General features: G+C 47.6%; 1 protein-coding gene across 2 annotated transcripts in view; it reads left to right on the top strand.

Annotated features, from left to right (window-relative positions):
- Positions 1–4,415: 4,415 nt before the first annotated feature.
- Positions 4,416–11,405, top strand: part of LOC308407790 (DNA (cytosine-5)-methyltransferase 3B-like) — a 39,496-nt gene continuing 32,506 nt past the window's right edge. The window contains exon 1 of one of the 2 annotated variants that reach the window (XM_080899646.1): positions 4,416–4,601. In XM_080899646.1, the coding sequence (XP_080755772.1) occupies positions 4,594–4,601 (8 nt within the window). In that variant the 5' untranslated portion in view covers positions 4,416–4,593. The remainder of the gene's footprint in view (positions 4,602–11,405) is intronic. The other variant, XM_080899645.1, reaches the window with a different exon arrangement.

Raw genomic sequence — 11,405 nt, 5'->3', positions numbered from 1 at the left:
CCTTTAATAAACACTAAGCAGAACTGATATTGTCCTTGCAACATTGGAATTTCATAAATGCACGAATGGCTTGGCGCGCCAAAGAATAACGTCACAACAATGTGATTGGTCACTTGCAATGTTGAACCTGGAACAACATTTTCATGATGATCTGGGAACAACACCGACACGACGATATCAGATCATCCAGGGGTCAGGCCGAGGGTCGTTTTCTCATCCACTTCAGAAGGACCCAGGTCTTTTTGTAACTGCAGCTGTCGCCCCCTGTTGGCAAGTCCGGGCAGCTTCTACGGGCTTTGATTTTCAGGCCTTCAATTCCAAAAAACTCTGGATGCACTTCAGAAGGACTCGAGTGACTTTGTTCTTTTACGTGGCCGAAATCTCCCCTGTGGTCCAAATGAACAGCAAACCTTGTGCTGCTGGAAATCATGAAAAACCTGTTTTCCTTTGGAGGTGATGCTTCTGGAAGTCAATGATCCCAATAACAATGATTATGAGATGGTAATACGATCGTTCCTAATGAAACTGTCCACAGCCCAGTGAGCCCTCTCAGGTCATCAGCTTCAGATCTTTGAACTGTTCCCAGAAACAGATCCAAGCTGGAGCTGCTTTCAGTTTCTGCCTTTTGATGATCGATTTATCGATTAAAGTCGATTCTGACTTGGATAACGTGAAATTGATTCATTAAAATCCTGAATCGATTTTTTAATATAAATTTATTTTGCCCAAAACGCCAGAATCTCAGGTTAAAGCTTCAGGTTAAAACAAAATTTCAACAACCACCAAACAGCTGAAGCAGTAAATGAGAGCAGGAACACGGTCTCTGCACAAAGACGTAAACACGAAGCGCCGACCTGACGCGTCAGAATCAGTGAGATGTCGCCTTTCTCACCCGACGGCACGTACGCGGTCACGCCGTCGGGGCTGAAAGCCGACAGCTCGCTGATTTTGAAGTGTTGCTTTGTGTTTACGTCCTTTTTGCGCTGATTCTGAAGCTGCAGGTTTTTCTCTCTCAAACAATATTGACCGAACCAGCAGCCAAAGACGATCCAAACTACGCTTCACATGAACATCGTCATGAATTTCCTCTGACTTTGGCTGTTTTGCTTCCACCACGATCACACTCATGTAGAGCTCTCTCTCTCTTTCTAAATCGATAATCAGAGCCCACCCTTATTGCACCATCTACACTGTCGGCCGCTGTTGGATTTTTTTGTTTTTTACTTACTTCCGACAGAAAGCCTCATTTCTGCTGTTCGATACTGAACAAATTGAAACTTTTTACATTTTGCAAAACTGCAAAACGCTGAGCTTTGTCTCTAATCAAACCTCTGTAACTTTGCTCTGCTTCACTTCGTTTTTGACAATATTTTTAAGGTCATCTGCTATAAAAACACAGACCAGGAAAATCGCCTTCATGTTTTTCTGTTTCATCCTCAGTTACTTTGACACAAAGGCGTCTGCTGTGCTGCTCACACCTTTGATTAAGTCTGGCAAGTGTCAGCTTCCTTTTTATAGAATACAAATGCTATATACAACAGAGTAAGAAAACACAAAAGTACAACTTTGTCAGAAAAAGATTATTGCACTTAGTATTATTGCATATGTGTGGATGTGTGTGCTTGATCAGTTAAAGTCTTTATTATGGAGTCTGACAGCAGTGGGGAGGAAAGACCTGCGAAATCTCTCCGTCCCACACCGTGGGTGCCGCAGTCTCCCACTGAAGGAGCTGCTCAGTGCTGTCACAGTCTGCTGCATGGGGTGGGAGATGTTGTCCATCAGGGATGACAGCTTAGCCGCCGTTCTCCTGTCACTCACCACCTCCACTGGGTCCAGAGGGCATCCTAGAACAGAGCTGGCCCTGCGGATCAGCCTGTTCAGTCTCTTCCTGTCCCCAGCAGAGATGCTGCCACCCCAGCAGACCACACCTTAAAAGATAGCTGAGGCCACCACAGAGTCATAGAAGGTCTTCAGGAGTGGGCCCTCCACTCCAAACGACCTGAGTCTCTGCAGCAGGTACAGCCTGCTCTGCCCTTCCTGTAGAGGGCGTCTGAATTATGAGTCCAGTCCAGTCTATTGTTCAGATGAACACCAAGCTACCTGTATCTGTCCACAGCCTCGATGTCCATACCTTGGATGTTCAGTGGTTGCAGTGGAAGCTGAGCCAGGACCAGCCGCTCCAGGGTCTTCATCAGGTGGGATGTCAGAGCCACCGGCCTGCCTGTGAAGGGTCTGAGGTGTCAGAGGTGGAGCAGCAGCAGTGGGGGTGGGTGAGTCTGCAGCCGATGTTGCAGACTGCCTCATGGCTGAGTCAAATCTGTTGAAGAAATGATTCAGTTCATTTGCCCATCTCACATCCCTCCCAGGCAGAGAGTTCTGCTGTTTGTGGCCCGAGATGGTTCTGAGGCCTCTCCAGACTTCACCAACGTTGTTTTGTTGAAGCTGGTTCTCCATCTTCTGCCTGTAGCTCTCCTTCCCATTCCTTATCAGTCCCCTCAGCTCTCTCTGCACCCTTTTCAACTCCTCTTTGTCTCTGGATTTGAAGGCCCTCCTCTTCTGCTTGAGGACAGCTTTAATTTCTGGGGTAATCCAAGGTTTGTTGTTGGAGAAACACCGCACAGTCCTGGTAGGTACAGTGTTATCCACACAGAAATTAATATAGTCAGTAATGCATGTAGTAAGGCTGTCGATTTCCTCTCCGTGGTCGTCACAGATCACCTCCCACACAGTCGACTCAAAACAATCCTTAAGAGCCTCCTCGCTCTCCTCTGACCATCTCTGCACTGTGCTGGTGGCTCCCTGCGCACTAAGGGCTCATACACAGGGACAAGGTGCACCAGGTTGTGGTCAGATCTGCCCAGGGGAGGGAGAGGTGATGAACTGTATGCCTCTTCTGCATTGGCATACAGTAAGTCCAGTGTTTTATTGACTCTGGTTGGGCAGGTCACATACTGGGGGAAGGTGGGCAGTGTGCAGTCCAGTGAGGCATGATTAAAGTCCCCTGATATTATGAGAAGGGCTCTCGGAGATTGTGTTTGCAGTCTGCTGACCACAGAGTGGAGAGAGTCACAGGCTGCATCTGTGTTGGCCGAGGGGGGGGGCATACGCTGTTATTGCGAAAACATGCGAGAACTCCCGGGGCAGATAGTACGGACGCATGCTAACGGCTAACAGCTCAATGTCTCTGCTGCAGAGTTGTTCTTTCACTTTGACGTGCCCGGGTTACACCATCTGTCGTTCACAAACACTGCCACTCCCCCTCCTTTCCTCTTACCGCTCTCTCTCGTCCTGTCCGCCCGCAGCAGCTGGAATCCCGGTAGTGTCACGCTCGTGTCTGGTGTTAGCGGTGTTAACCATTTAAACCTATTTCCAGCATTCAAAATAAAATAGTTCTTTGTGTTTACACTCAGTCTTTCAAATAGATGCCAGTGAAACACAGCAGTGAATAAATAAAATCAAACACTAGCGGTCCTGTTGCTCTATTTTCACCTGTATAGCAGGAGTGGGGCAGGCGGAGGTTTGCCCTGGTGCAGGTGAGCCGCAGTGGTCAGTGGAAGAATCCGGGAGTTTCTCATTCCCGTGGTAGCTACTCGGTGCTTGCTTGGAAGTTTAGGGGTTTTCTTCCCACGCACAGCGGACACTAATGTTTTTGTCACTTTTTATGGAATCAAACTCAAAGTAATGTGATTACTTCCACGCTTTAAACGCTGCACGCTCATACTCTCTCCTGCACTCGATATATGATCCATTGTTGATCTGCACACAGCTGTTGTCACGAACGTTGCACTCGCTTACGTCACTGTCATGAGACATTCTCGCAAAAAAATCACGGTTTTAGTAACGCAGTAACGCAGCGTTCCTACGGGAAAGTAACGGTAATCTAATTACCGTTTTTGCAATAGTAATCCCTTATTTTACTCGTTACTTGAAAAAAGTAATCGAATTACAGTAACACGTTACTGCCCATCTCTGCTGATTCGAATCGTGGATCGAATCGATTCTAGAAATCAGTGAGGCCCAGCACTAATTCATGGCACATCTGGCTCGTCTTGTCCCGTCAGGGGGCAGTAAAGCCTGCGCTGTGGTGGAAACAGAGTGATGATGTTTTTTAATCTTTGAGCGATAGGCTGAGATCATGACAGAGAAAATCCATGAAACTCCTTGAAGATTGACTCAGTGCCACAGACAATGTGGTAAAGCGAGGCTGACTAAGAACACACTCTGAGAGAGAGAAGCGTGTCGGTAATTATTGTGGCTCAATAATAGTTCCTGCTCTCACTTTTACCTCGCGGACAGAAAATGGGAGTTAACCATTTCACCTGGGAAAGACCTGATCACTCCGAGCCACCAATCAGCTTCCACCTCCGCCTGCACCCCGCCCAAGAGAGAGAGGGAGCGAGAGAGCGAGAGAGAGCGAGAGCTGATGCGCAGCAGCATGCTTCCACATCGTGAACACCTCCTGCTGCCTGAGGATTAGAGCTCACACTCCAATCTGCGCTCAACTTCAGCGGCTGTGAAAACCTCGTTCGGACTCGGACTCGGCACCAGAGTGTTTCCTCCCAAGTTCCCGCTGTGCAAGAAGCAGACGCGTGCATGGTTATGTAAGTATTTTCCCGGGGAGGGCGCGGGGTGTTCGTCCCTCCAGGACTTACCGAGAGAGTTAGGAACGAGAAAGAATGCGACGTCGCCGGGCAGAGTGCGCCTCGCTGCAGCTCTGAGCTCCACATGTGCGCACAGCTGCGCGCACATGTGGAGCTGAGGGAGCAGAGCGCGATCTGAGGCTCTCCGAGGAGCTTCTCCGTGTCTGCGGCGGAACGTAACTCCGTTAAAACAGTTTTAGTTAGCGCGTAATACACGTGTAATAACAGCCTGGCTGTTCCGGTCAGTGAGTGCACAGCGGAGTGCGCGGGGACGGAAGGTCAGCGGGTTTTTCTTCTCTCGGTGGTTTGTGCGCTGTGAACGCGCGCACGGTGAGTTTACCTTCTGTGCGCCTGACAGTCCTGCTGTCATGGCAAGTATGAACACATGTGCGGCACACAAGTGAAAGTACTGATATGAGCACGCGAGGAGACTTTAAAGAGAAACGGCTGAGGGGAGAAATCTGCGGGGGGGTCACCGGCGGGGGCGCACGGAGCCCTCGTGCTCCAAAAAACACACCAGCACGGAGCAAACATGGTGGACGTGTGTTAAAAATGTCCCAAACCAGGGGCGGATCTAGAAAAAGGTGGAAATCAATGCTGCTTCCTGTAATGTGTCATTCATGTGGTTAGAATACAGCAAGTACACACATGTTTCATATAAACACACTCTGTAATGTTCGGATTGGCTTCAGCCCACAAAATCAAACGTTACAGTTACACAAAACGTGAATTTAGATTTGATGCACTGTACGGCAAACACAACAAATAAGCATGTGGCCCAACGTGATCAGCTACAAACACAAGTCTAACTAAAGTCTCACACTGTTAATATTTTATTAGGAACAATCAAACTGTTTCATGCTTAAATTTACACAAAACGTCAGAAATCCGTCAAACCGAATTTTTCACGACGTATTGCGTTCACGCTCTGGGCTCCAGCTGTTTTCATAAACTGTTTGCCTCACTTTATTTGGGGTCAGTCTTTTCAGTTAATTTACAGTTTCTCTCGCACTGACACACTGTGCTGTCAGACAAAGGAAAAGTTACATTGTTACTGTAACAAACATATTTAATCCTTTTTATAACTTGAAATGCAAATAAAACTTGTACATTTTAAAAACTTTTGCAAACAACAAAGTTATCAATCAGGTGTTCTGCATCAAATAAGATGCCACACATATTATTTGCGCCTCTCCAAAAAATAGTTTCTGTCCACTGTAAGAGCGAGGGGCACATCACAGCCTGATACCTGCAGGCCTGACAGCAGCAGGTGTCAGGCCTGCAGTGTCCACAGGTGTGGTGTCCACAGGTGTCCACCTGTTTCACACCTGCACACAGCGTTTACACTGCAGCCTGCCTTTGGTGGCAGCTGTAGAATTTTTGTGGTGGGTTGGGTACGACGTCTGTTCCTGAGATTACCAAGATTAGGAGGTTCCCATGACATCATCCACATCCTAAAGGTGAAAAAGTGTCTGAAACTGAAGGTTGAGAGTGGCCTGAGCTTCAGGCTCACAGGGATTACCCAGCATGAACTGAGCTCATTACTAGAAACCGTGTTTAATATGAAGATCCATCATGGAACAGGAGGAATATGACTGGAAATGAGAAGAAGAAGAAGAGCAGGCCACCTTAGCTCGGCTCCATACAGAACTGCAGCGATTTGTTATATTTTAAGCAGATTTGATAAATGCGATCTCTGTGGTTTGAAATCAGTGTTCTCATAGTTCAAAATGAGTTTCACACTGAGACTGAGGTTCTGGGGAATTCTGACCTGCAGCTTCTTTGTGACTCAGCGTGGTCAGAAAAATGATAAGACAGTGACTCACTCTGCAAAGGGTTTATTCTGGATATCACATCATTTGTTTACAGATCATTCATAAATATGCAGTTAATAATTCCTCAAATATTTCCCCCAAAAACATCCAGCAAATTTAATCTGTTAATAAATGCCAGAAAACGAGAGCTGTTCAGTCTCTCTCACCTTAAACAAATAAACCTTTTACTTCCTTGTGTGAGCTGGAGTCGTACAAGAACCCAGCCAAGCAACATTTGCATAAGCACATCTGGCACATCTGGCAGTGGGACAGAAAACCTGCAGACAGACTTGATGTGTCATCTGAGGCATGGTGACTTTTATTTTCAACAAATGAAGTGTGAGCATAAACCATAGACTGTATACAAAAGATGGACGTGGTTGCCAAGGTGTCACCATCAGTTTGTGAACATTTTAGGCCGTCTGCGTTTTGGAGGCACAGGACGTGGTTAGCTTCGTGATCAGGCGGGAGTGTCACACAGATGCAGGCCACCCAGATTTTTCTGTGGAACTCCAAAGAATTCCATGTTTTTATAGAGCAAATAGAAAATATTCTCTAATCGTTTGAATTTACTTTTCCTTTTAATAACATTTTTTATGATAAAAAACGTGGATTTCTCTGCGTGCGGAAGTCGGCATCGGCAGACACAGAAGCCGCCACGAAATATCCCGAGACCTTCAGGAGAGTCCCGTCGTAAGATGATGCTGAAATGATATTTAAGTGTTTTAGGAAGCCCATCGGAGCGGGCACGCTCCCATTTGTGTAACTATTTTTAAATTCCAGTAGAATTACAAAGACGTAACCTAGCGCAATCATTTTTGGTTTTTTGCTTATGAAACCAGAGGAGTCGTACTTGCATAACATGCGTTCAGCTTGTCCGCGGTCACAGTTTCCTTCCACAAATGGCTTCTTGCAAAAATCGGGTAAAAAGCGCTGGCAAGAACAAAAACATTATAATCCAGAAACATGCGATCAGTTATTCATAGCACTTCCTATGTTGGAATAAACGTCAGCGCGAACTATCGCACGTTACCTGCAAAAACCAAAAGTGACGTCATTTTTCGTGGAAACGTAGTTTTTTCATTACAGGGCCTTAAAAGCTGGTTTCCTGTTTGACTTTGTGCCGCTCTGTGTAGTTCCTGAGACGCTCCGAACTCAAACTGCACTGTTGGAAATCATTTATTTTAATGCTGTTTTTTTGCAAATTGTGCACAATAATATTTATTTTCAATTTTCCTGCTCGTCAGCAATATTAAAATAAAATCCCAGAATTTCACCAACATGGAAAAACTTTGATCAAAATGCTCCAACAGTACAAACACAGTCCAGAGGTTCAGCTCATTGACTCCAGTTAAATGAGGTGAAGGCTAGCGCACAGCTAGCAGCTACAGCTCCCTGTGTCACCCTGCACGTGTCGGTGAGAGAAGCCACGCCCCCAACCATGCAAACTTGAATCCAGGTGAATTATAAAAACATGTGCGCAGGTGTTATAGAGGAGGAAAGAATCCAGCAGTTTGTGTATCAGGTTGTAAACATGTTTATTTCTGCTGTTTTAACATGTGACTCGCCGCAGCCTCTGCTGGACACTCGTGGAACTGCAGGTTTTGGTGCTTCAGCTGCATGAAGCTCAGTGCTAGAAAGATAAACAGTCCTGCAGCTCAAGCGTGAAACATTCACCTCTGACAGCAGAGCAAAGGCGCCGTCACTGTGAAGCTCGCCTCCTCATTTCCTGTCACGTGTCTGCTGCTCCAGCGACGGATGTTCGCCCTGAACCCAGTCTCTAATAATGAGGTCAGTGTGTGTTTATCACCCTCGCCGCTGCGTCCGGCGTCTGCTGATCGCCACAGTCCCGTGTAGCATGGTGTTCTCCACCTGAGGCAGGACTCTGATGTACAGACGATGTCTGCACATTGTCTTTCTCATGAGAGGAGGCGTTCCCTTCAGAAAAGGCCCACAGTAAAAGTCCACTGTGACCTTTACAGGTGTTTATCACATAAATGTGCCCTTGGGGCTGATAATGTAAAGGGTCCATATTTCCACCATTTCTCTCACTCAGTATCAGCAGAAATGTAAAGCCAGGATCATCAGAGCCGGAAAAGGTTGGATTGGTGCTTTCTTATCCAATAAGGAGCGATATCTGGAGATTGAAGCTCTGGAAAGCTCAGTCTTAGAAATCTTGGTTTTGTTGAAGTTTCTCTAAGTGTTCGGTGCATCTAAGCTAAGTTAAAGCACAGGTTTCACTCTGTGGCTGCTGCAGCAAGAAGCACTGAAGCTTTGGCTCGTCCACAGTCGAGCGCCGTGCATGATCGACATGTGCATGCGTGGATAGCAGAGGCTCAGAGCGCTCCGTTTTCAGAGTCTGGGGTTTTGATGTTAAACATCGAGCCGTTTATTTGTAGCTCGATGTTCTGACAGAAGAGCTGCAGTTCTGTGAGGAGTCCTGGTGTACAGTTCAAAGTGGGAGCTCGTGGCAGTTTGTGTTCTTCGTGGCTCTGCTGGAGGAGCCGCATACCTTCGTTCTGTACAATAGGAGCCGAAGCACACAATGTATGAAGTCTAAAGGCTCCATCTGAGCTGGAAGGGGCCATAAAGTACATGACAGATGAGGAATGCTGCCCCCAAAGAGTTAGAGAGAGACCCTGAGGAGCTGACCCCTCCCACACACACACACACACGCACACACACACACACACACACACACACACACACACACACACACACACACACACACACACACACACACACACACACACTCTTTGGGAGTGAACAATCCCCTCTTGCAATGCGCTCCTTAATCTGCAGCCACCAGACACAACTTTGATGTGAAGCCCCCCCCTCTTGTCCCTTTCGCTGGGCCCCTCACGCTGCCCTCCGTCCTTCCTCAGCTCCTCGGATTCTTTCTCACTTCCCTCTGTTTCTGTTTCTCGGAGCTCAAACACACGGCCTGGAAAACGTTAAAGATATGCAGCGAGGGCGAAGCAGGAAGGGAGCTAACGCAGCCGTGGTTACGTGTAGTTTTAGACGGAGAATCGGTCAGCAGGTGCAGAAACGTTACCGCCTCCAGTGTTAACCAGGAGTGGTCTGTTCTCCCACAGACAGCATGAACGATGCCTTACACCTGCTTCAACATCCACCAGGGGGCGAAACCTGGTGGATGAAAGTGGTCCCAGCTCCATCCAGGCAAATATAACCTCTGTCTCTCTTCCACAGCATGTCTTTATCCTGTCTTCCTCCCCCCGCCCCTCCCTGAGCCTGACCCGGAGGTTTCTTCCTATTAAAAGGGGTTTTTTCCTTCCCACTGTCGCCAAAGTGCTGCTCATAGGGGGTCATATGACTGTTGGGTTTCTCTGTATGTGTTATTGTAGGATCTACCCTAAAGCGCCTTGAGGCGACTGTTGTTGTGATTTGTATAAATAAAATGTTGAAGCGTGTCTGAGGTTCTCGTCCAGCCTGTTGGCTTCAGCTGCCGGCCTCTGTGGCGATGGCAGCTTTGGGTTTCAGTCATGTGCATTTCTCACGTCGCTGTCGTCTCCCGTGTGATGTAGAAACATAGTAACTCTGAGAAGTTGTGCCGTTTGTTCTGTTTCTCTGTGGGAGTTTCCATCATGTAAAATTTGCATAGCTTTAGTCTTTGTGGTGACAGATTCTCCCCCTGTGCGGTTCTGGTGTCGTGTAGGCAGCAGGAGACAGTGTTATTCTGTACGTCACCGCTGATGACGGCCGTGATGCCGAGCGCCGTCGCCGAGCACGGCTTATAGTGCTGTTACTATAAGCAGTGCTATATACTGTTGTTGGGTCTTTGTGCCACAGCATGAGGTGAAGATGCAGAGAGCCGAGGCCAGAAACTAAAATCGTTAAATGAGAGAACGACACCTATGAGGTGGAGTGTTTCTCCTGCTTCTGATGAGCTTAATTGGACACATCAGCAGCAGAAACTAATCAAAATCAAATCAAATCAAATCAAATCACTTTTTATTGTCACATCACATGTGCAGGCACACTGGCACAGCACATGCGAGTGAAATTCTTGTGTGCGAGCCCCACAAGCAACAGAGATGTGCAAACACAACAACACAAACGAGCAAAATACAAGGGAGGTCTAATCCAGGTCTGACGGCTGGCTGACCCCCCTCACCGCCTTCCACCCGTCAGATTCACTCTTTCCAAACATGTCTGCTCCTCACAGCGAGCGCGACCATTTCACCCTCTCATCAGACCTCGTTTTCTTCAGGCACCTGTTGGGTTTCACAGTGGGTGAAAGGTTGAAAGCGTGGGGACTCGGAGCAGTGCGCTGTTTAGTGTCTGAACTCTTTCACCTCTCCGGAGGGGGAGTTCCTCACCCAGGACTTCCTGCTGCCTGCCAGCCATATAAGTGTGTGTGTGTTTGTGTGTGTGGGCGTAATTACTCACGTTGTGGGGCCACAAATCTATCCCAACAGTCACATTGTGGTTTCCTCCTTCCTCCTGGGGATAAAGCTGATTCTAGCATAAAACCATTGGATCTGAAGTTTAGAGACAGGCTTTTAGGGCCTGTTTGGATCTTTTGTCTGCAGGTGTGCATGCAGGCGTGAGGCTCGAGCGGCCACAAACTGAGTTAGCTCGTGCTTTTGTTCCAGACCAAACTAACAGGATGTGTCCGTCCACCGAGACGGGAAACTCGAACAGGAAACTAAGAAAGCTTCAGTGCAGCTGACAGGAACGTTGGGCTTTCAGCAGAGCAGCAGGGCTGTAGATCCTACCTGTCACCTCACTTGGTTAACGAGAAAACAAACTAAAAAAACTTAAATGACCCTTGACCCCTGAGCGCAGCCCTGAAAGGCGGGTCCTTGTTTGCATCGACTGATTGTTGATCCACTCTCCAACACTTGAATTCAGAGCTTCCACGATGGCGGCATGCCGGTGGATTTCCTCGCCTACCGCCCCCCTGTTTATTTTCAGCCACTGAATTTTA

Source organism: Rhamphochromis sp. 'chilingali', assembly GCF_963969265.1.
Source record: "Rhamphochromis sp. 'chilingali' genome assembly, chromosome: 12".
NCBI lineage: Eukaryota > Metazoa > Chordata > Actinopteri > Cichliformes > Cichlidae > Rhamphochromis > Rhamphochromis sp. 'chilingali'.
The sequence above is the reverse complement of the archived record's forward strand: the minus strand, read 5'-3'. Positions and strand labels throughout refer to the sequence as shown.